Below are 24,227 nucleotides of genomic sequence, written 5' to 3'. Positions count from 1 at the left end.
TGGTACATATGTTTGAAGAAATTCATACGAAGTAGCCTGCTTGTCTTTAAATTTAGGAAGAAGTGTCTTGAAATTGGCTGAGCTAAAGATAAATGATACTATATTAAGTAGTTTATAGTAATAAACAACTTTTTTCAAACTGGCTTTAAAAAAGAAACAAAATTGACATGCATGCACAGTTAATAATGGATGTTATAGCTAAGCTGATTCAAAAACGGAGGTGTAAAAACAGCCATCAGACATTTTGTAGGGGGCCATGGGTGATATTTCTTTTTCTAGGCTTGCTGTTCTTCCCTGTTTTCAAGTTTTTTATTTCAAGAAAGCTAGCAAATGATGGAGTCATTATTGTTGTAAGCACAATACCTCTTCTGCTTATCACTCCTGAATAAATTAAGTTCAAGATTTTAATAATTTTTGGGAATACTTCACAGTTATTCAAATATGAAACTGACACACTTTCTCCAAATGGCTTTACTAGTCTTGTAACCACTCAAAGCTGCTTTTACACTACATGTCACATTCATCCATTCACACACACACACACACACACACACACACACACACACACACACACACACACACACACACACACACACACACACACACACACGCACACACACACACATTCACACGAAGGACACTTCGACATGTGGCTGTAGCAGTCAGTGATCGAACCCCCAACCTTCCAATTGAGAGATGACCAACTCTACCCCCCCTAGAGGAAGAAGTAGAATGGTTTGTTTTAAATAACGTTAAATATATGAAGTGATACAAAAATTATTTCACACAAAGATACTTTTTGGTATTAATAACACTATATAATAATCTTGAATAAAAGTTACATGAAACTCAATTTCAATTCATTCAGCTCATCTAGCATTAGAGCTACCAAATTAACTTTTTTGCTGCCTGGCTGTGCAAAAGGCTGACTATATAGACTATGTCAATTTCTGCATGTGTGTGCCCTGAAAAGGTGTGGATCAAGGTCAGGGGATTTTTGGCTGCTACTTTTGTTCTTTGAGGATTAACACATTCACTTACAGACAAACCGTTACCTCCACCCATCCACCAACCAACTGCGATGCACAGTCATGTTTCTTATGCTTTACGACATGTTAAACATCCACAGTAGAGCTGTCAGTCTTCAACTTACTTTCTCTGTGGTGTTGTCATTTTCCTTCCCTGAACATAGGACTTCTTCAAATTGAAATATAGCAGAAAGCTCCTAAAAACTCTTACCATAAAACAAGAATATTTTTTTCAGTTAAATTAAATATTGATGTCTACAAAACATGTTAAGTAAAAGTTTTGAAAAAAAACCCCAATCGGATCATTCAAAAAAAAACATCAGATACCTGCATCTTCAGATGTTGCCTCAAATACAAGTAACTTGTTATTAGTGCACAGATTTATATGAAAACACATTTTTTCAAGTTTACCCCGCCAACTTCAAACAAGTAAGATGACCTCAGTCAAACGAATAATCTCTCATGTGAAATAGCCAAATACTTTCTATCTCAGAAAACCATGCTTGACACCATCTGTCTTTGTAAAACTCCAATTTTTACAAAAGGTCTTTTTAAATCTAGATGTTTTAATTAAGTGGCTATTGGGCATCACAAAATTACACATTTTTGCCGATCTTCCTGAACACTGCCTTCATGCATCTGACAAGGAATGGGCCTTGATTTACCTTCCTTATAAATGTATAAATGTGTTGCTAAAATCCTTTTACTCATACCAATTGAAGCTTAAACAGGAATGTCTATTTTAAATGATCGTGTTTGCCTTGCCTGTGCTAGTTTGAATTAGAGCATCTTGAGCCATTCAAAATTAGTTGAGCTGATTCATGAAGACAAAACATTCAGTCTTTGTAGATGTAAAATAGACACAATGGGATGTTAAGCCTTAAAAAAATACTCTTAAAATCACTGTAAAACATTTAATAAATGCAAGGTTGCCGCCAGTTCCCATTGAGGATCCGAGACGTCTCTCTCACTCTGTGTGATGACCAACTCAAAAACCAAGTCAAAAACTGTAGAGTAGGTCACAATAGTCACAATATCTGTTATTTCTGTTATTCACTTGTTGAATCCAAAAAAGATTATGTTACCAGATTTTTCTGGAGAACTGTACATGTTTTACTGGCCACGCTTCCTTTCCAGGCAACAGACATGAATACAACAAGACATTGAAAAATGCATCATGTCATCTTTAATTTTACAGTCACAATAGTATTTTCTTTCCAGTGTCTTCAAACCATAAAAAATAAATATACAATATGTTACAAAACATTTCCAGTGTCTCATCAATAAAAAAGAGGACAATTATCAACAGCATTGATCACAGGAGGGCAAAACACTGGGGTTGTACATCATGTATAATAAAAAGCCATTTGGTGGGTGGTAAACAAGGCTTGAGTCCTTATATTAGCTTCAAAATGCTCAAGAGTTGGCAAAGGTTTTACCTTGAACTCTGGATTTCAGTAATAGACGCAGACATTGATTTATACTGAAGGAGTCTATCTCTGTAAAGTCTGAATACAAAATCATAAAGCACTTGAAAAGTTTACACCCCACATACTTTTATTCCATCATAGACCAACAAATGTCTATTTTCCTGAATATTTTCGAATAAAACCGAGTAAAAAATGAACTGACTCCAACCCAAATGTGCACAATTACTGTATTTGATGACTTTGGTACAGAAGTGTGTTGTATTGGACAAACAGAAGGATGGTCACTCTAATAGACGGCTTCAGGTTTATAGTGCTCAAGCTGAAAAACTTATTGAAACAGAATAATTTACCATAATATATTTTATATAGGCCCTAAAGCTCTATATGTGCGTGTACTTGGGACATTCTAGGTCACTCACAAACAAAAATATCACAGTCTTGCATCCATTGTGTGTGTGTGTGTGTGTGTGTGTGTGTATGTATAAGGCTTCATTTCAGGAAGAAGACATACAGACAATTGTTCTTAGATGATTAAACCAGCATGTCAAGTGATGTTTATGATTGAAAACCTTTTCCAACTTACACAGGCAGAGGATTTTTTAGTTTAAAAACTTGTCCTTGCTACAGCTGAAAAATATCTATTTTTTCACCTTTAACAATATCTACTCATTAATTACACTCTAAATGCACTGCCATGAGAGGCTGGGGAAGCCTTTCTTTGAGTAAAAAAAGGAAAAAGAGCACTTTATGTGTAATAGACCCAATGGATATGTCCCAAAATCCGCAGGTTGCGTCAGATTTTTCAGACATATAAAGGGACTTGTAGTCCTTGAAATCCTTTTGGACTGCAAATGTATTGGTGTGTATTTGAGTCTGTGTTAATGCACATCTACCTTTCTTCACTAGAAAGAAGCTGTCCATTTACTTTACATATTGATAGGGCATTGTAATGAGCCATCACAGACCCCTCAGAACCACAGGAACAACATTTTGTGGCTTGCAATGCATCATGGCAGGAATTTTTCTTCTGACTCTTCTTCCCCATTTCCTACAGTGGTTTTGGCACACATGGCTCCATTGTATCCTCGCTTGGTAAGTCCAACATAGCTTTCCCTTTATTTTTTCTTGCAACTTTTCATTTTCTCATTTTTTTTTGTCTCAGGCAGTCTTAAAGTCTGCAATTAATACTGCTCTCCTAAGAGAGGGAACATGAAAGGAGGGATTGATTCACAGATTAGGTATGGAGAACACTTGTCCCCCACTTATAACCAATCTGCATCACCCATCTGTCTTTAGTTTTCTTTTCTTCCCATCCTCTTGGCTTTCTTCCTTTTGTCTCCTCTCCCCCCCGATCAGGTTCTTTGCTCCTTCTCTCACAAAGGCAGGCTGGTCTGGCTTCTCCTAACAGGTCAGATTGAAGTCTCGTTACTGCCACTGCCATCGAAAAAAATTGGGAGGAGGCAATAACAAGGGATGGGGGATGCGAGGATGAAGGGTGTGAGAAAAAAGAAAGGAAGATCAGAACATGCAATTTAGCATTTCAGCAGGAGGGTCATATTATTCATGCAATTGTTAAAGAAATAGTTTGGCATGTTTGAAAAATTATTAGTATTTCCTACAATGAGGAACTATTCCTTTCACTTTGGATACATGCATTGTTGCATCACTTGAAATCAGCGGTCATCCAATACATGTTAATAAGCTACAAGGGTGTGAAAAAGTTTTTCTAACTCTTAAAATATTTATCAAAATTATCTGCAATTGTTTTCAAGTAAATCAATTTACATGATTAAATAAAATTGACTTTTGAAGAAGCATTAATTCATTTTACTATATTATCGTCCATTTGTTTTGATCATCACTAAGAATTCTACATGCCAACACACTGTGCAATGTACTTACTCTGAGTCAGACTCGTTGCCTCCATTTACTGTCCCCGACTTCAAGTGCATTGCAACCCCCCCGTTGGTCTCTCGGTAGATGCTTGCCGGTTGAGGCCCGGCAGGAATCTGTGGCCGCGGGGCAATGGGTGGCTTGTTGAGGGAGCTGTTGTCAAGGTTACCAGGCCCAACTCCATCATTTGAGGCCAGAGAGTGTGACTGGGATGAAGGGGTCATGATGTTGACGGAAGACAGAGGCGGGGAGGAGGTGTTGTTGTTGTTAGGAGGAGGGGAGGTGATGGTGGGGGTGTTGTAGTCACTCAGCTTCTCCCTCAGACGATTCTTCATGTTCTTGTCCGTCAGCGGAGGAGGGTAGCTGATCTTGTTCTTTAAGATACCTGATATGGACAAAGACTCAAATGTAAATTAAACAGTTCTGTCTTTCAATTTTATTGGAAATGATTCTCTAAATGTACCTTTTCTCTGCTCTGGTTGGTGGTTGCTGTTGCTGTTGGGCTGGCTAGTGGGTGCTATGTCTCGAGCATTACCAGGTGTTTGTTTGTCTCTCTCCTGGAGAGTCTCTTTCTCTCTTTCCCCAATATGGTTGAGCTTACTTTCTGCATGTAGCTCCACGTTCACCTTGGTCTCCACCCTCAACCTCTCTGCCCCACCAAGATCCTCGCTGTCACTGGCTGTGGTGGCCTCTGTTGGCCAATAAGGCTTTACATGATTGGATACTGAATCCACTGGTAGGGGGAAAGCAAAGGTATAGGAAGCAGCAATGTTAAAACAAAATTGCCTCATCATTTAGGCCTCAGATTTTCTAATGTCTTTGATAATCTAAAACTTCTGTATTTTAAATTGATATACAAGTGCCTTGGGTAAGGGCATTTTTCTGGGACCTTAAAATCTAATCCTGGCAGTGCTGTTGCATTTTGCCTACCAGTGGGTACACTATTTAGATACTTTTGTTAAAGGACCAGTGTGTACTGGCATCTAGCTGTGGGGGTGCAAGACAACCTACATTGGCAGCAAAGTTAGCGAAAAACTTTTCTAAGGTAAGTGAGTGGGTTTCTGGAGAAACAGTAAGCATCCTGCCTCCTCTGTATATATAAATGGTTCATTGTAGGGTAATAAAACACTCAAATAAAGATTATATCCTATTTCTGCCAGGTGACAGGTAAAAAGATCTACACTTTAATAGTAGTGTATTATTAAAGTAGAAGTACAATAATAATATTAGCAAAAGTTTGAAAAAAGAAAGGGCCTAACCTTCATATATCCTGATTCTGCACTCATTGTTGTTGGAGAATATTTTAAAGGAAGTGAATTTTATTTTAGACAAATACTTGTGCCAAATAATTAAATATTTTATTAAAGATTTATTAATATTTATTACGTTTAATGTTAGTATTAAAGTTAGATATAGCTATCAAATAAATGAAGTAGGAAAAAGGTTCTGTGTATGTGCCTTATTTATGTATTTTTACTTTGGTAAAACAGTTGAGTAAATGTAATAAGCTGCAATCTGGCTGTGATAATGTGGTTGTCTCAGTAGAACCACCCATACCTTTAGGTGTACTGTGAACTGGCTGCCTTTCATTGTTCCACTTTGGCTTGACATCAATGTCATCATCCTCACTGTCAGAAGAGTGGGAGGAGGCGTAGGAAGAGCTATGTTCATCCACTGACAGCTCACTATCAGAGTCAGAGTCTGACAGAGACAAGAAGGGAAAGGGGAGGGTAGAAAGAATAACCTCTATTGATAAAATGCACAGAGGTATTCATTTTTATATGCATGCAAATGATTGAGATGTTTAACATAATTTGGTAATCAATAATGATATGATAAAAATCTACCATCTCCTTTGGTGCCCTTTCTGTGGAACAGAGGTCCATCCAGGTCTGTGAGTCCTTTAGCTGTCCCTGAGGAGACACTGGGCTTTTGACCAGACTCCTCCCTTTGTAGATAAAAACAGATATAGAAAGGAGGAAGGAATAGAAGGACAAGAAAATGAGTGAGAAATGGGAGTGGGAAAAGTAGGGGAGGAGATTAAGATGACGCAAGAGGGGAAGTACAGCGCTGGAAATTAATACAAGACCAAACTTGTAGTTTGGCACGAATTATGTTAAACAGGTTAAATAAAAAAAATAAAAAACAGACATCTCTCATTACTACCTCGGTTGATGTCTTCCACAAAGATTAAAACAAATACGATTGCTATTCATTACCAAACCTGAATCATTTTCTTTTGATTTTTGGTATAAATATTTAAAGTGACCACATATATTTGAACTTCAATGCAGTAGGTAAACAGCGAATAGTAAGAAAAGTGCAGCAGCTTTTGCCATTAATATTCCCGTCAGTAAATGAAAAGCCAGTTGCTTAATCTTCTCTCTCTTCTCCTCTCCACCTGTAGCCATTTATTCCAAGGTGGATTGAGACATTGGCTCAGGGGCAAGAACGCTACTGCAGACTCTGACCTGTCTGAGGATCTGCCAACATCCACAGGGAAGAGGTATGTGTGTCCCTGTGTTACATTCCCACTTAAACAGGTATGGTCCCTTCTCCCTTTTTTGCCCAGTGTCCTTCCTTCTCTTGGGCCATCTTCTCTCTCTGTCCTCCTCTATGCGCTTGCAACTGCTCCGACTTTCCTCTGCTTTTACCTTTTGCCTCTCCTAGGGTAACATTACACCTTGTTTCCCCCCGGCGTTTTTGCTCTCATTGACCCCGGTGTCAGCTCATATTACTAAAATGACAGCTTTACGAGCTGAGTCGTACAGTCAGACATAATCTTGATGCTATAAAACTCTTTTAAAGTACCAGGTATATGTAACACCACACCACTGCAATGGAAACATGTATGTGACACACTCAAATACACAGCTGTACAAGGCAGCTGTACAAGGAAGATTATCCTGACATATATCCTGTCAACTATATGTCAACTTTTTCAGAGAATAACCAAGAATACACTTGTCCTGATACTCGAGCACTCCTTACTAATTCTTTAACACATGTAATGTGGATAGATTTAAATTTTTTATAAATCCAATATGCATCTGAATTTTAATCTGAAATGACCTATATTTCCTATCTAGCACTGCCATACTTAACTGCATGACATGTAATATTTTCCAATAAACTATAACTTATATTATCTTTTGTCTCTTCATATGAAACACACAACTCTACAAAACAATGACGATAACGCTGTTATCTGCAAGTAAGCAGAGTAGAAGAAGTAATGGTTGCGCTAACTGGAATCAACAATCATCAAACAAGTCTACTTGGCCATCTTAACAATCAATTTGGAAAAAAATTAAGGGAGGACCTCAGGATTTTGTTTCTTTTGGACCAATTTAAATTTTCTTTCATTTCATCATTATTGCTCATTATCATTATCCTCAACCCATCAACTCTAGTTTGACAAAAGCAAAATCTACCCCAGCAAATGTAAAACCTTTCTTGCAAAACTGAGGAGGCTAGATCAAATTTAGCCATTATTATAGAGCTTTTGTAATGTGATGCAAATAAAAATATGAATACAAAACTAATAATGGTTAATATGTTTTTTCCTGCATGTATAGTTTTGCCACAAAGCCATGCACCATGCCGTGCACCACATTTGAAATACTGTAACGCAACATGATTGTATCGTAGAAAATCAAAAAACAGACACAACATTTAGAGCAACTTAACTTAGCCTTCTTGAAAGATAAAAAAAAATACTATTTTGAAACTGTAAAGTGTGTGTCTTTATTTACAGTATGTGTGTATCTATTTGTGCGTGTACATACATAAATAAATTAGTGGCTTGGGATGTGTTAGTGTTTGTGAGACATTTGATGCATCAGCAGACATACAGAGAGCAGAACAAAAAAAGACCAAGGAAAAGGAGGTGGACATAGATAGACACGTGCTGACATACACACAACCGTCATGCAGTAATGTAGTAGAAGCAGCCATGCAGTTAGTGAGCGTTTTGTACCTGCGTGTGTATGCCAGGTAGCTGCTGCGGCTCTTGGCTGACCTGAGCGTGCTGTCCAATGACACGGTGGACTCTCCAATGCCCGAGCGATATAGTGCGCCGTCCTCAGTGTACGTGTTGTTGCAGTTGAGAGAACGCTGCGAAAGAAGGGACAAAAGAATTCAGTAAGGTGGCAAAAGCATTATAAAAACATGACATTGTTTAGTCTAATGATTGATGAAAAAATGCACAAATGAGAGAACACCTTGGGCCATATTAGTGTATGTATGTACACTCACTGTGAGCAAAGATACCCTCGTGGTGCTGGATTCGTCTGGTATGCTCTTCTGTCCTGTGAAGAAGTTCTTGAGGTTCTTCCTTACTTCTTTGTTGAAAATCACATGGAAGAAGAATATGAAGATTCCCTTCGAAACAACAAAACACATTTATTATTAACAGGTTCATAAATAAGACAGTGATAGACAAGAGAGCATGTTTGAAAGCGCATCATTTTACAAAGAAATATTTATGATGATAAGAGGAATAAATCTTTGACAATAAAGGCAGTGGTAAACATTATGACATCTGAGTTACCTGCAGACAGCTGAAGACAGCAAACAGGTAGTGGAAGGTCATTACATCGCTGTTGACTGCCATCAGGCCAAGCAGCCAGGTAGCACAGATGAGTACTAGTAGGAGGAAGGCCATTCGAAGTGCATGACTGAGGAGGGGAAAAATACACAGTCAGCTTCTCCAAGAGCCAAAAAAGTTATACTGAATATTAGCATACTTTTGGATATAGAAGAATTTATGTGACCCAAAAAACGTACATTGCTCCTGACTTCTCCACAACCTTCTGCCTGCGACCACATGAAGCCTTTGCAGCCAGAATAAAGATCACGATATTCACCTTTTCAGAGAGAGAAAAAGAGGATTTTTTGACAGAAAATGTAATTCACTCTATTGTATTTGGCATTTAATAGAGCTATATTGTGGTATTTAATCTCCATACTCCTCAAAATTCAGATTTTTCATATTGATTTAAAAGCACATTGACACATAAATGGTTTTAATACATTTAAGGTCTACCTATATAATAATGATAAATTGGACTATTTTTTATTTTTTATGTACATACCAGGACGACAACAAAGATGGGTCCTGCAAAGCTCCAGATGAGGGTGTCATGGACAGAGAGCCAGCAGAAATCTGGGTTCCCATAACCCTGAGGGTCAAGACCTACTGCCAAGCCTTTACACACACACACACACACACATATACACAGAGAGAGAATTTAAATGATTACAAATTCAAGCATCCATAACTGCAATGACTAATGACACAACCATTTTTTATGCCTTGCTTTTTTCTTCTTCTCTCCTCCTATTTCAGTTTGCCCATCATCAATCTTAGAAACTCATCACTTTCATTTGTCATTCTCATTCTTTATCTGTTTCTCATTTTTTGATTTCTGTATGTTTAACTCTGTAAGTGTCGATCTCTCTCACATGTCTTAAGTCAAATTCCATTCAAGTAAGTAATTTTCACAAATCAACAAATTATTTAAGTTTGTGGCATTTCAAGATAAAAATTCCCAGCAATACACATCTTTTTGAACATGAAATTTATGCTGTTTTTTTTTTTTAATCAAAGTATTGCAGACACATGTGTCTCTCTTATTCAATGATTTTCCCATGAGGAAAAAAAATGACCATGAAGACACAGGTTTTTCAGACCCAGGAAGACCTGCTTATAGATGCCGATTTTATCTGTTCCCATTGCCAGTGAAGTATACTCCTTTTGGTCTCTTTTCTGCTGCATCTGACGTCACAATATCCCGAAAAATGGTTTGTAAACAGTGAAGATGTTACAGTGGTTAGGTCTTTATTGTATCTTTTACTCATTTAGTCTGTTTGTTAAACTTGGCGCGACAAATTTGGAACAATGTTCAAGCGCTGCTTGGACGGAGATGGGCGGAATTTGTAGCTGAGACAGACCCGGGTCTGAATGCCGATTGTAGCCTTTCCCATTAAGCAAAAAAGCCAGATGTTAGCTGGTGTTAGTGGGTTTTTGACCAGTGGGAGAGCGACTTTATGTAACCTTTTCAGAAAAGACAAATTGTAGCATGAATGTTTAGTGACAGTCTGCCATGTTCCATTGCTGTGTTTCTGAGCTTGTATGTTTGTGTGTATGTTTTTGTGTCTCACCGGTTATAATAGCCGGTATGCCCCAGCCAATGGCGTAGTAGAACCTCATGTGGCCATGGTTGATGTTCCGCAGTTCAGTCAGCATGCGGTAGATGTGCAGTCCCTCCACAAACATCCAGGCAAATGTACACAGGTAAAAGTATTGGAGGAGGATTGCTATCACAGTACACACAAACTAGAGGGAGATAAGAGAGAGGAAGAGAAAGGGAGGAAAAACGGGAAAAGGTACAGGGATGGAAAAAAAAATAAAAAAATACATTAGTATACTGTAGGTCTACATTTTTTGGAATCCAGATAACTGACACACAAAAGCTTTGTTATGTTTTTTTCCAACAACTTTTGTCTTTGTGTCTTCCCTGCCACTTACCATTATCTAGAGTATATGCTATATCATTGTAAATAAAATTTGTTTGGGTATTGGAGTTTGTGCACAATTGTTCTTTTTGAAAATGTCTTGTCTTATTTCATTTTCATTCTTTTTTTTTAATTAATTGACAATGAAAATTAGACATCAGTAGACCTCAATATTTGAATTACGACAAACTTCAACAATTTATGTAAGACGATAATGATCCACCCTATCTTCACATTATTTTGTTTCCTCACTCCCTATTTCCCTGTCTGTTGCTGTGTTGGATGAATGTAGTGTGTTAGGGAATATCCCAGCAATTGATACTGTATTTAAGTTGTGGTGTTTATTGCTGCTGAGATCACAGAGAGAGAGAGAGAGTACTTTGACAGGGCTATAAATCATCCTGCAGATTGCCCTGGGCACACTCTAACAGCATTCCACAGTTCTGATGCACAGACACACAGACACACAGACACACACACACACACACACACACACACACACACACACACACACACATTGGAAAGTGTGATAGAACAGGTTAAACTCTCTCTTGTTTTGTTTTTTAATATCTCCCTGCAGTCTCGGCCTTTACTTAAATATAAAATCATCACAGTCAAAACAGTACTACAAAAGAAAAGTCTTTTATCCAAATGTGTTGGTCTAAGTTTGTTGTTTGCTAAGTACAAATTCAGAAAACTGACTTCACTTAAATCTATGATCACTTTTCACAGTGGTGGTCTGAGCCAAAAAGTACATCTGGCAGACTGCTGAGGGTTGGTAGTTACTACCTACCAGATGATCTTGTGATGTCTCATGTAACTTCACATCTGGGGTAGCCAGAAAAAAAGTTGAATTTGCCAGCAATGAAATGCACTGTTACTCAATAACATACATTTAAGACGTTTTTTGTGTTTTTGTTTTTTTAACTATAGCCTATTGCTGAGTTTTCACTTCATGCTTTGAGCCCCTGATTTTCAGCTAGGCCCCAGTTTTTGGACATTGCTGACAAGCCCCAGCTCCCAATCAGAGGGGATAATTGGAGCTCACTCCCATGAGCAAATATAAGCTATTTGTAAAATTTTCCAAGATGCAATCTGAAATATAAAATGATGCGTCACAGAGACTTATGTATCTGGACATGTCTGCCAGTTCAAATCCTTTCGGGTAAAATTTGTTGTTTTCTGTAAAAATCTGATTAATTAAAAAGATAATGATGTCAAAAATATTAATGTTCAACTGGCTTGGCACTTAACACCACTATTTGAACTCACTTCCCATTAGAAAAGCAGGATGACCCATCAACTAACAGATCAATTATGTTTTCTTTAGCACATACATGCAAAAGATTGATTATGTGAAAAAAAGTTGTTTTGGGAAATCTTTGCCACGGCCTACAGTCTAAAACCTGCTTCTGGAGACAGGGTCAAGTCACAACATGTCTCTGCTACTGAAGGAGTATGTGTGCATGTGAGTGTGTGCCAGCAGACTTCAAGGAATTCCCACACCCTTTTTATCCTCATACTGTATGTCTATAGCATGTGTGTGCACATGTTTCTGGCGATCACTGTGAACTACTCATCTCCAAACTCAATTATGAACTTAACATAATTAGCTTGTTAGATTTTTGACAACAGACTATCTCAGACTATAACCTACACCTTTTTAATTAGAGAGGTTTACAGTAACAAAATGACATCCATCCTAGAACTGTCAGTTCAATCAAATCAACTTAAAGGAGCTTTAATTTTTTTAAAAGGTTTTGTCAACCAGCACATTCCTACCTATTACAGTTATTACTATCAAAAGATATAATCCATCATATAAAGACAGAATATCAGGTAGACAATGGCCCATTAAGCCTAGTGAAGCTCCTGTTAACCGATAGTTGCCTGCAGGCCAAAGAAATATCATAGGATGGCTGGCAGTTTTTAAAACAAGAACAAACCAGAGCAAGACATCTTTATTCTGTCTCCAATATGACCATGCCACATAGGAGAAGGTTCCAACAACATGTCATCCTTCTTTTATTGCCTTGTAATGAATGAGGAATCAAATTACCCCACAGCCTCTTGTAACATCTGAACCTACTGGTGATTTACCTGCTTTTCTAAATATATTCTATCCTGTCTTAATTGGTCATTTAGCCAAGACTATTACCCATATGAAGTCCACATCCTGATCCTCACTAGTCTCCAATATCCTGAACAACTTTGCGCCATCTCCAAAATTCTATTCATGGTCAGGTCTTTAGAAAACCTCTTGCTAAACAGCTAGAAATAGTTTTATACGAAATACTTAGACAGGGCCATAGCAGACTGCACATGTTGTGGGTGCTGGTCATTTGTTGAAGTAAACAGATTCAATATATCTAAGCTAACATTAAAACTGAAGGGGCTGGACGGAGGTGATAAGACAAAAAGTCCAAAGTCCTTCACATGAAAACTAGTCCACATGCTGTTATAGGCAACTAAGAGAGGTAAGGAGAAGGTAACATTATTTAAGATATGTTAAAGTCCATTTACACATAAACAATACAAAGCAGTGCAACATAATATGTGACGCAATTTACATGTAATGAAGCTCCCCATAGCAGCTTTAAATAATTAGAACACTTACTGGATTGTCAGTTTGATTGATGCCGAGCAGGAAGACAAGTTCAGAGAAGAACAACGCTGCTACCAGGTTCCTATGAATTGCATGGAGGTTGGAGCGGAGTCGACGCGAGATGCACAACAAGATAAAAGTTATCAGGAGGAGGAACAAAGAGACCGACAATGTGGTGTAGGTGACAATCTTCAGGGGAAGAACATCTCCATTCTGTAGAAAGCAAGACATCAAGTAAGAAGTTATCATAGGCAAGAGAAAGAAAATTGCAAGCTAAATTAGATATTTATATGAAACTGAATCAACGTTTTGGGCAATACCTCTCTTTTGGAAATGTCCATGAGCACAGCAAAACTGGTCATATGGTTACACTGACAGCTAATGTGGCTGTTGTTTCTGTTGAGCACTTCACAGCCTTTAGAGGACCAGGCACCTGTTCCTCCGATTCTAAACACACAAACAGACGCATACAAACACAAACAACAGTTGAATTAATTACAACTGTTGCTATGTCTTCAAAAGTTTACATCTGAGATAACACCCTTCTATATGTGTCTGTGTGTGTTAAGTCAAACTTACGCGATGGAGTGGTTCCAGAAAACACAGACAGGTTTGGTTCTCTCCTCTGTCTCAAGCAATGTGTACTCTAAGGTGATTGGGGGTTCCAGGACAGGAGGAAGAGGAGGACCCTCACTGTGCACTGTGGCACTTACAATGGCTGTGTTAATAACTGGGCGGTTGGGGACCCTGGAGAGACATAAGAATCACATAATTCAGGAATATCTTAAATTTACCAAAACATTTACCAATGGTCTAATGTTAGTTTTCATTAATTTCATTAATTCATGTTAATGATTAAAACTTTAGGTAATCAGATTAAAATAAATTACACAGATGCAGTGTCTGCAGCTACAAAGAACCACATTTAACATTCAGTTATATCTTATCTTTATTTTTATTAACTTCGTATCATCAAAACATATTTTAGCAATTTGCTACACATCAACAATACAGAAAACTCCCTGATTCAATGTTTTATAACTACACAGAATCTTATATGCCACGCAATGAAGGTCCTCTTAACATTTCTATAGGAATACATTTTGTATATTAACATTAAAGATAAAAAATATCATGTGTAGGGCTTCTTCAAAAGTTTACAGCATAGGATAAATCATAGAGACACTGCTTAGTTAAGTAGATAATTTTCAAGCCTGTTGCACAAGCTGTGTATAGGTTCAAACTTAGCCAAGTTATGGGGCACCCAGGTAGCTCACCTGCTGGAGGGTGCACCCCATGTACCAAGGCTAAGTTCCTCATACAGTGGCCCCTAGTTTGATTTCAACCCTTGGATCTTTTCTGCATGTCATTCCCTCCCTCCTCTCTGCATTTCCTGTCTCTCCCCATCTTTAACTATCCAATAAAGGCAAAAATGGCCCAAAAAGCCTGAATGGTAGTTGAAAAACAGAAAACAGAACTAGTTAATGTTAAAACAGCATTTCTTTCTGTCACACAGCATCATTTCTGCATTAATTTCATGCCATTTTACACAACTGTATTCCAATTGTGACCTAATGTACGGATATATTTGAATATCAATCTAGCTACTATGATGTGCTATGATGCCAAGTGGCAATATACAGTCCAGTCTGGAAGGTAAGGTAGATACATTTACTTGTGGGCCTACACTTTAACATAAATAGTTGTCTACCTCAGACTCCTGCGATCAGGGTCGTATCTTTCAGGCAGGAGCTTCCCCAGTGATTTGTACACTACAACCACAGCAACTGGCAGAGGGACAGCTGGATCTAGATGACGCCGTTTTCTATCGGACATCGTCAGCTTCTCCTCCCGTGGGGGATCTGTCTGAGTTGGAGGGGCAGGAGTTTGCACTGCTGAGAGAGATTAGCAATAGATAAATTGACAGAAGATTGGAGTTGCTTATTTATTTATTTATTTTTTTTTTTTTACACATTTTAATCTTTGCAACATAATGTGTCAGCATTTCTACCTCTGTGTTCTTGAGTGTAGAGATTGAACTGGGGGAAGTGGACGGAGGATCCAAGCTCTCTGGGGTAGGCCTCCTGAATGTCGTGGAACCGAGGTAACGTCGCCTTTTCCGGGTCAGACACATCCAAGTAGTCTACAGTAAGAACTAGGTAACAGCGAAACAGAAATGGTCGGAAGAAGAAAGGGCATAGGCAAAGTATGACAAAGACCAAGTGTGATAATATGTTCTGGTTACACAGAGTGCGACTACAGCTTCTTCACTTACTCATGTTTTCAGTGACGATAGTGAAGGGTTTCAGGTAGGTTTTCCTAACGTTCTGTGCCAACGTGTTGGCGTAGTCTTCAAAGTTGCGGAGCAGATGAGCGGTGCCACCGTCAGTCCTCTGCATATGCTCCCAGTGCTCCTTGTTGTCAGGATGCAGTAAGGCACTACCTGCTCGCACCAAGTTCTGGAAAAATCCAATATGTAACAAATGGCATGCATAAAGCATTTGATGGTATACAATTGAAAATGATTTTATTATGTATTGTATAATATAAAATAAACTCTTGAAACATTTTGTAAAAGTTGATCTGTACAGTACATCCTGTTGGTCTCCTTTTCTACCTCATTAAACTCTGCATCCCTCATGGCAGTGAGTTTGAATCCCGCCTGCCGGCTCTCGTACTGCAGCACATGATTCAAAAGCTGGGCAGCCGTCTTCACATCATTGCCGTAGTAATGCTCTGTGGTATTTGTGGCTCCGTAAAGCAAACGCACAATGTTCTTGGAGTGTTCACTGTCCATCCTTGAAGTGTTGCGATGCAGGTCTTCATTCTGGAAGAAGGGAGGAGGGAGGGACAGAAAGAGAACAAGAACAAGCAGGTCAAGACAAGGGAGGCTGTGTGGGTGAAATAAAACATAATAGAATTTGGTCAATACCAGGATTAGTGATATTTTGAGAAGTTGCCTCTAGTATTCCAAGGTTAGGTTCAAAGTCTATAGGTAAATTACTCTGTTTATACCTGTCATAGACCTAATCCTATGAAACTACCCTTTGTTGGAGATAAACCTAGTCCCTTATGATGCATAGATTATATAGACTAGTACAGTGTACAGAGGGAGCAACAGTCTTTTTAAAATAACTGATAACATATTTACAAATGTTGCTTTTGTGACGTAATATTTCTTATAAAAGAATGAGCTCTTGTTTAGAACTCTATTTTTTTCAGTTCAGTTTAGATTAGTTTTATTTTGTCTAGTACTGACAAGTTTCTTAAGATGGGAAAAGGTGATGGTCGTGCAGTTGAAGAGTTCAGGAGCCAACCAGCCCTTCTCATCACTACAGTGGCGGATGGCGGTACCTATCAAAATATAGAGACAAAAACAGATGTTAATAATTTTAAGTGTTTCACAGATGCACAGAAGGCTGCCAAGTTAAACATCATCACATCATGTTCACAAAATTATATTAAAGTAGCAATCTCAAAGATCTCATTTTTATTTATTTATTTTTCTGCAGCACCTACTGCTATAAGTGATATCTGCAGGAGTGCTTTTTGATCTCAATCAAGCCGATAAACAGAGTCCATGCCAACAGTTTTTCTTCTGTTTGTCTTTCATTTGTCATTTTTCTGTCACCAGTATCTTAACTCATTTGGCAAACAAAATCTGAGTAAAAAACATTTGTTGAAGTGAAATCTTTTTCAAATTTTAGGTCCCTAAAAAAGGCAGAGGAGTACTCCTTTGTAAATTGTTTTTAATATGACATTCTTTCGCCATATGTTTTCCTCTCTGGCTTTGTCTTTTGTATAACAATATAACAAAGTCTCTTCCATCAGATACTGTAGCTTAACTGCTTAACTGATTACTGGTAACCACTGATTTGCATAAATTATGAAAGATATGTAAGCATTGTTCATCTTTTATCCAAGAGACCTGGGTAAAAGTCCTGCATGAAACCAAATTGTTTCCTTTTTCGTTGACTTATTATTTTGGCCCCAAATGCTATGGTTTTTAAAACCTTTTCATGTTAATTTAGTTATTTTTGTGAATTGTTCACGGTTTGGTTAGGTTCAGAGCTGAAACAACTTGGTTAGATTTTAGGAAAAGATCATGGTTTGGGCTTAAACAATATGTCAACAAACTTTTGGTTTCATACAGGACACAGACAAGACCATGCTTAACCTCCCCTCCAAAATATTTAAAGCTTGCTGTCCTTGTGGTTTAGGTTTTTAAAACCATATTGTCTTGTTCCAGTCTAAGTTTGAGAAAAGTCTCTTCAAATGTAAAATTTTGCAGGGACAAACAACTTCCCAGTTGGAGCTAAGCGAAAGCGACAAGCAATGTTAGTAAATAAATTCCCCACTGAGTCTGGGGAGACAACAAAGGGGTCACCATGGTGACTGCAGTAACTAAGTGGGTATCCAGGAAAGTCACAGAGCGTTAGTGGGAACAGGTCAGGGATCTAGAGTCTCGAGTTCCCCAACTGTCGCTCTCCTTCAAACTAACACAAACACCCTCGCACACTTGGCTATAGGAGGGGTATTATTGTCAGCTCCTTATGTACCCAGTGTTTTCTAAAGACAATGTTAAGACAGACTTGCAAATTATTGGTTGATGAGAAAGCTATGTTGGATTAATGATCAAATCACATATCCTTATTTCTGTGTTGTGAAGATTAAAAGAGCGACAGTGTACTTATATGCTTTAAAATTCATTTATTTAAAAAAAACACAGCCACCCATGCATTTGACTGCAACTATTGTTATTTTTTAACACAAGAGAATGTGACTTACATATATCAAAAAAGAAATGATAAATCTTTGTCTTACTTTTAGTAAATGTATTAGTTCCCACTACCTTTTAGCATACCGACTACAGTGGCTGTTAAGGAAATGTTACATACAGGAAGCTTATTTAAAAGCATTAAGTCAGTCATTGGGGGAAAATTAATGGGAAAGAATTTGGAAGCAAGATTAATACATTATCAAATTCTATAAATTAAGATGGAGTAGAAATGCATTTTTGACTATTAACACTTCAATTTCCTTAAAATGGCATGATAAAACTTGTACTATGTATCTGAACTTGATATAAACTTGATATAAACTCATCATAAGTGGCCTGAAACTCTGACCTACTCAGCAGTAAAGCACACAATGTTTCGACATTATGCAGAGCTACCTAATTACTGTACATTGTCCTTGTTATTGGAAGGAATTTAAAAGCACTCACCTATGGATCCTTTCGGACAGTTCGTTGCTGCAGGGTGTCCAAATTTGGTCTTGGGCCACCATATGCCTGAGTCAAATGCCTTGGGACAGCCCTCGTACACCACTGTGTAGAAAAGTGAAACAGAACTTAAAGATGTGATTATGGTTTTTAACCTGAGGCTGGCACTTATCTGGGCAACATTTTAACACACATATAGCTTCCATTATAATTACTGTACAAGGTAAATCGGCTAGGTTTTGGAAGCTAAAAATTTGTTAAAGAATATTACGCATTAATATTTTTGCATCATCAACTGAGGCTGGAACAGTGGAACCTGAATACTTTGATTCCAACTCTGGATACTACCACCAGCAAGCGAGGCAGACCAGCAAAGTGCAAGAACAATTTAGGCTATTCCAAAAGTTTCTTTAGCATATCTACTTAAATAAATCCACAGGACATAAAACACTGGGACCTGCAAGCTTGTTGGGCTTGATTATGGCTTGTCATTTTTCGACCCTTTAGTTCTGAAAAAAATTCTTCCTCAACTTATTCAATAAGACTAGGTCAAAACCTAGTATGTGGCTGACCACATCAGGTCAATGTGCACTTCTGTGGCCAATGTCTTACAAGGACTGTCCTTATGAGGCCGATGACAACATGTTTGAAAGCAGGTGTGCGCTGCGGACATAGGTGAGTACAGCGGATGAGCAGCTCCGCCTACTCCCCGAACAAAGTGTCCAGAGCTGTATAGACAGAGAGTTGTGTCAGTGGAGGTCCAATATACTCCATGATCCACCATTGCGATGTTGCAACTCTCTTTCTCCACGGCTGTGAAAGTACCGTCACTCACTCAGTCAGTCACTCAGTCAGTAAGTCAGTCACATACAAACCCATGTGTAGGGCTGACCCTGGTGGTCAGCCAAAAATTAAGAAAGCAGCATCTAGGATTTTTCACAAATAAAGGATTTAGGTAAATTAAAAGTCCAACATGTTCTGGGATTTGGATAAGCTTCATATTGGGTCAAACAGCAAGCACATTGATGTTCTTTTTCTGCTAGGGGACTTTGTGGCTTTGTCTTCTATTCATCTCTACTGTATTGTTTGAGTGCAGTCCCACTGCCAAGTTAGCCCACTAGCCAGACTTGCCTCTGCTGCTTGACTGGCTGGCAACAAAGACGTATAGTAAGGGCAACTGCAGCACCAGGAGATGTGACTGACACTATTTGTTTGCTTTTGACATCTGGGCTAACTTTGTGAACTTCAACTTTAGACGAAATGTTTTATCCAGTTTGCTAAGGTTTTTTTCTTTACTGCCTGTGTCATCAACACCTCCAGTCATTTTGTAAAATTAGCTTTATTCATATTTATTAGTGATATTAGTATTTCTGAAGAAAAAAATATGAAAGTTTTTTATAGATATAATTTTTTCAGCATCTAGGGATATGGTTTACATTTTGAATCGTTCCATTTCCTTTTTAGTATAAACTATGTTCATCTTAGAATTTTCTTGTCTTAAAATGAATCTGTCATCAGGAAAAAAAGGGAAAAAAAAACTTCTTATCTTATCTTATCATATCTTAAAAATACACTGTATTACAGAAAAAAAAACATGAATTCACATACCCTCACATCCAGCGGGAGTGACCTCAGCAAAAGGGTTATCACAGCGGTTACACTGACGACCGATGACTCCTCCTTTACAGGGGCATTGCCCAGTGATGGGGTCACATGTTCGAGACTCAGAGCCAACAGAGAAACAGTCGCAGGGGTAGCATGTGTCCTCACCTTCTGGCTGATAGTGGTTTTCCTGCAGGAAGAACATAAGACTTAGATGCCTAAAGTCATATTTAGATCGTCAGACATGAGCTAGGAGAGAAGTTATATAATTAAGAGTGCTATTAATGCATACTTTAGGCCATGCTTTAATTTTGAGATAATATAGTTTTAAGCCATGGTTTGTTATATTTCTCATTAATTCAACTTTTTAATTTTAAGATGAATGTTGTGTTATTTCTTTTGTCAAATTTAAAATTGTCATGCTTAAAAAAATAGCATAGAAAACAATCCTAATTTTGATTTATCTTTAAGCCTAATGTTTTGAGAAGCATGTACCTGTCCTGAGCAACCTTTGTGGTAAACAAAAATATTTTGTGAATCACAAAAAAAACAAAACACTCTTGTTTTCCTTTACAATTCAGGGAATTTCATGTTATATGTGTTTTTACCTTGCAGCGACACTCTCCACTGGTCTTATTGCAGTCTTTATGAAATCCCCTGCTAGTATCACAGTTACAGGGTCCACACATAGGAGTGCCCCACCAACCTTGAGGACATGGCTTCTCCACTCTGACATGGAAGACAGTGACACATTCAATCCAATTGGCTTTCATTTATATTTTTATCACAAATAATCAATCCTACTGATGAACCTAAAGACAATCATCACCCTAATATTACCCTTCACTATATAAAGGTATTTATTTATACTGTATTGTTAAGCTGTCTGACCTGGAACTGTTTTGGTTTCATTCTTACAGTTGTCATAGAATTATTTCTGGCCACAGTAGGCAGCTGCCTAGCTGCTATCTGCTCTGCATCACATTGCAGACAGAAAGACGAAACAACAAACTAGTGGACAAAATGGGACATTTAGCAATTTAAAAAAAAGTAATATTTCCGTTAGCATAAGGTTGAGACCAGTTATTGAGTTAACATTTGCCATGTGGCCAGTAACACAACTCCAAAAGAACGATAACGTTTCTCTGACAAGTTTTCAACATCAATTTAAAAGATCAATATCACAGTGTTGAGTTTAGACGTGCAGGTTTATAGATCACGCAACATGCATTGTAAAATATGACATTTCCCAACCAATCTAATCTTCGCTCTCTCAAAACAAGTTTTGAAATAACGTACAAAATAGGATTATGTTGTTTAATTTTTATGAATAAATATTGTGGCTATATACACACACATATATATATATATATATATATATATATATATATATATATATATACTTTTTGAAAATTAAATAAAAATACCATGTTACTAACTTTGTATCAGTTTGGAAAAAAACACTCAAAACCTGATTACTGTTAAGTTTATCTCAAAATAACATTCTTTGTTGCACTTAGTCTTAAATTTTCTCTACACTTTCAAGTTGGTGAATCAGGTGTAAATTATTTGCAAAACACACACTTGCTCTCTTTCTCTCTTAAGAGATGCGACCTCTGAGTGAGTGAGATGATCTGATAGGAGACAAGCGGCAGTATAAGGGTAGCAATGACAAAACACCTATGGACAAGCAGTCAGGTGTGGTGGGGGAATCCCACATACTGCTTAAGACAGGAAGTGATGCGTGTCATTGGGGTTAGTGTTCAGGGGAAATGACTGCTTCTCAATTGAGGCCGGCTTGTTCCTGTGAGCTCCTAGACAATGCTGGCAGTGCAAACCAACACAACACTTTCTGTGGTGGATATGGATTTCCCAATTTCAACTAGTTAATAGTTAAATTATTTATTTTTGATGTGTGAGCTTTCCGCTTTTTCTCCCCGACACACAGGTACACAATGCTATTGATCTCAAATTACTGACCAATTAAGCAGCTCTGACAAAAACAAGAGCCTAACATAACGGTGATTAGTGTACTCTGTTTCTATGCCAAGCAAAGTGCATTTTTAGTTTCCTTATTTTTTTAACATCTGTAAACAAAAGGCTTGTTGCATGTGTTTGAACAAGTATAACTGCTCAATTTCCTAAAATGCAATTAGAGATTTAATCTGCACAAGTGTATTTGAACTTTTTCTTTTAGGCATACATTGTTTGGTATTTTAACATTACTAAATCAAACATTCTCTTTACACTTCAACAGACAAAATACATTCACAGCGGGGAACCATTACTTGTTTTCACAGTACTGTCCATAGTAGTTCTGTCCACATTCACAGGTGTAGCCATGGGAAGAACTTGGTTTGCGAATGCAGGTGGAGACATGCTCACAAGGGTTGAGCTGGCAAGCATCCACACACTCCTTACCAAAATAACCTTCAGAATACAGAGACAAGAGTGAGGTATTCCACTTAAACTTCTCAAGAGAAATGGAGTAATAAGATTAAATTGAATGTATGTGTTTGTGAAAGTGTATATTACCCGGGTCACAGACACAGGTATGTGTGCTCCAGTCATCACTGCAGTGGCTATTCTCAGGGCAGATGTTGGAATCACAGGGGTCTGCCAAGTCACAACCGTCTTCAACACGAATCTTCAAACCCTGAGCCATGTTCACATTGGCCACGTTGGTGGATGTCTCACCCATTCGCACACCCTAACAGAGAGCACATATTGATCAATGCAGTGTTCGGACGGAAAAACCAGAAGACACAAAACAGAATGAAGGAGAAGAATTGGTTGAAGTAAAGAGAAAACAGCTGTTGTGTTTGTTGAGTTGAAAAAAAAAAAAAAAGTACTAACCTGTATGCAGCCAACAAATCCTTTGATGACATGGTTACCCTCGCCGGGCAATCCTCCAATGTGAAGAGTTTGCAGCTTCAAACCTGGGAGATCATTACCAATTTCCACTGACTTCTGCATAAAAACACAGAATTGGATATTAGAGCATTTTTCCTGAAAACTTAACCTAAATATCCTTGTCCATATGTGATTTAATTTGCCTGTACCTGGTACATGCCATAGTCCAAGGACACAGCAGCCATGTATTTAATATCCTTGCCATCTTTGATGCTTCTCAGTTCTACCAGCAAGTGATGCCACTCCCCATCATTGACCCAAACTTGGGGGAAGCCCAGTGATGCCACTTGCTGCCGTCTCAGCAACACCTCCATGCGTACCTGTTGCTCACTCACCTGGAGGAGGGGATGCATGGAGAAAACCAATGACATGGCTCAAGTTTAAATTACATAATCGACTAGTTTGGCACATTACTTTCTATTCAAACAGTTTTCTAAGTTCCCTGCAAAAAAATTATGTCCTGTACAGACTGATGAAAGAAATACACTATATGCTGCTGCTAAGGACTGTATTTTATGCCACAAATTACCATGAGGGTGATTGTTGATGACAGTCCGGCATTGACCTGCATCAGGGTACCAGCAGGCTGCCTGGTGCGGAACATGAGGCCAATGTACCAGGGAACTGCAACAGTAATGTCTGTCTCGCTCCAGGAGACCAGAGCCTGGCCGTCGAAGAACTGTGGAGACGGCATCACTGGACAAGACAGGAGGGAAGAGTAAGGATCTGGTGGTTGGCAAACATAACTAAATGGGTTTTGAGGATCTTTGAATGGCATTTTAAAGATAAATCTGTGCTATATTTTTTATTGAAAGAAGAGATGGTATCGTAAGAGATATTTCCGACAAATAATACAACTCGGATCATTCAGAGAAGCATTGGTCCACAGGTGTGACTTCACACAGACTCAGATTCACGGTTCAACAACTTTTTATGAAATGTTGTGTTTTGTGAAATATCTTTGTAAAGTTGTTTCAGTGCAAGTAAAGTCTTTTGACTCAGGCTTAAGATAA

At 38.1% G+C, this 24,227-nt stretch overlaps 1 protein-coding gene across 1 annotated transcript; it reads right to left on the bottom strand.

The window, feature by feature from the left end:
- Nucleotides 1-2,213: 2,213 nt before the first annotated feature.
- Nucleotides 2,214-23,908, bottom strand: LOC138599827 (cadherin EGF LAG seven-pass G-type receptor 1-like). The gene is made up of 27 exons (XM_069671582.1): nt 23,744-23,908; nt 23,364-23,549; nt 23,158-23,271; nt 22,837-23,011; nt 22,590-22,731; nt 20,910-21,030; nt 20,308-20,491; nt 18,703-18,804; nt 16,735-16,829; nt 16,093-16,302; nt 15,751-15,934; nt 15,487-15,630; nt 15,187-15,370; nt 14,055-14,222; nt 13,796-13,922; nt 13,488-13,688; nt 10,517-10,691; nt 9,448-9,560; nt 9,140-9,219; nt 8,904-9,030; nt 8,609-8,734; nt 8,331-8,467; nt 6,199-6,299; nt 5,909-6,052; nt 4,815-5,084; nt 4,361-4,736; nt 2,214-3,892 (listed from the first exon to the last, which is right to left on the bottom strand). Exons 1-27 carry the CDS (start codon nt 23,906-23,908, stop codon nt 3,868-3,870), a joined length of 4,176 nt encoding a protein of 1,391 aa, XP_069527683.1. The 3' UTR covers nt 2,214-3,867.
- Between the last annotated feature and the right edge of the window lie 319 nt (nt 23,909-24,227).

The sequence above is a fragment of the Semicossyphus pulcher genome, unplaced genomic scaffold, assembly GCF_022749685.1.
Source record: "Semicossyphus pulcher isolate SPU_LCO1_2020_fin unplaced genomic scaffold, fSemPul1.0.p SCAF_20, whole genome shotgun sequence".
NCBI classification, from domain to species: domain Eukaryota; kingdom Metazoa; phylum Chordata; class Actinopteri; order Labriformes; family Labridae; genus Semicossyphus; species Semicossyphus pulcher.
This window is presented reverse-complemented; position numbering and strand designations above follow the sequence as displayed.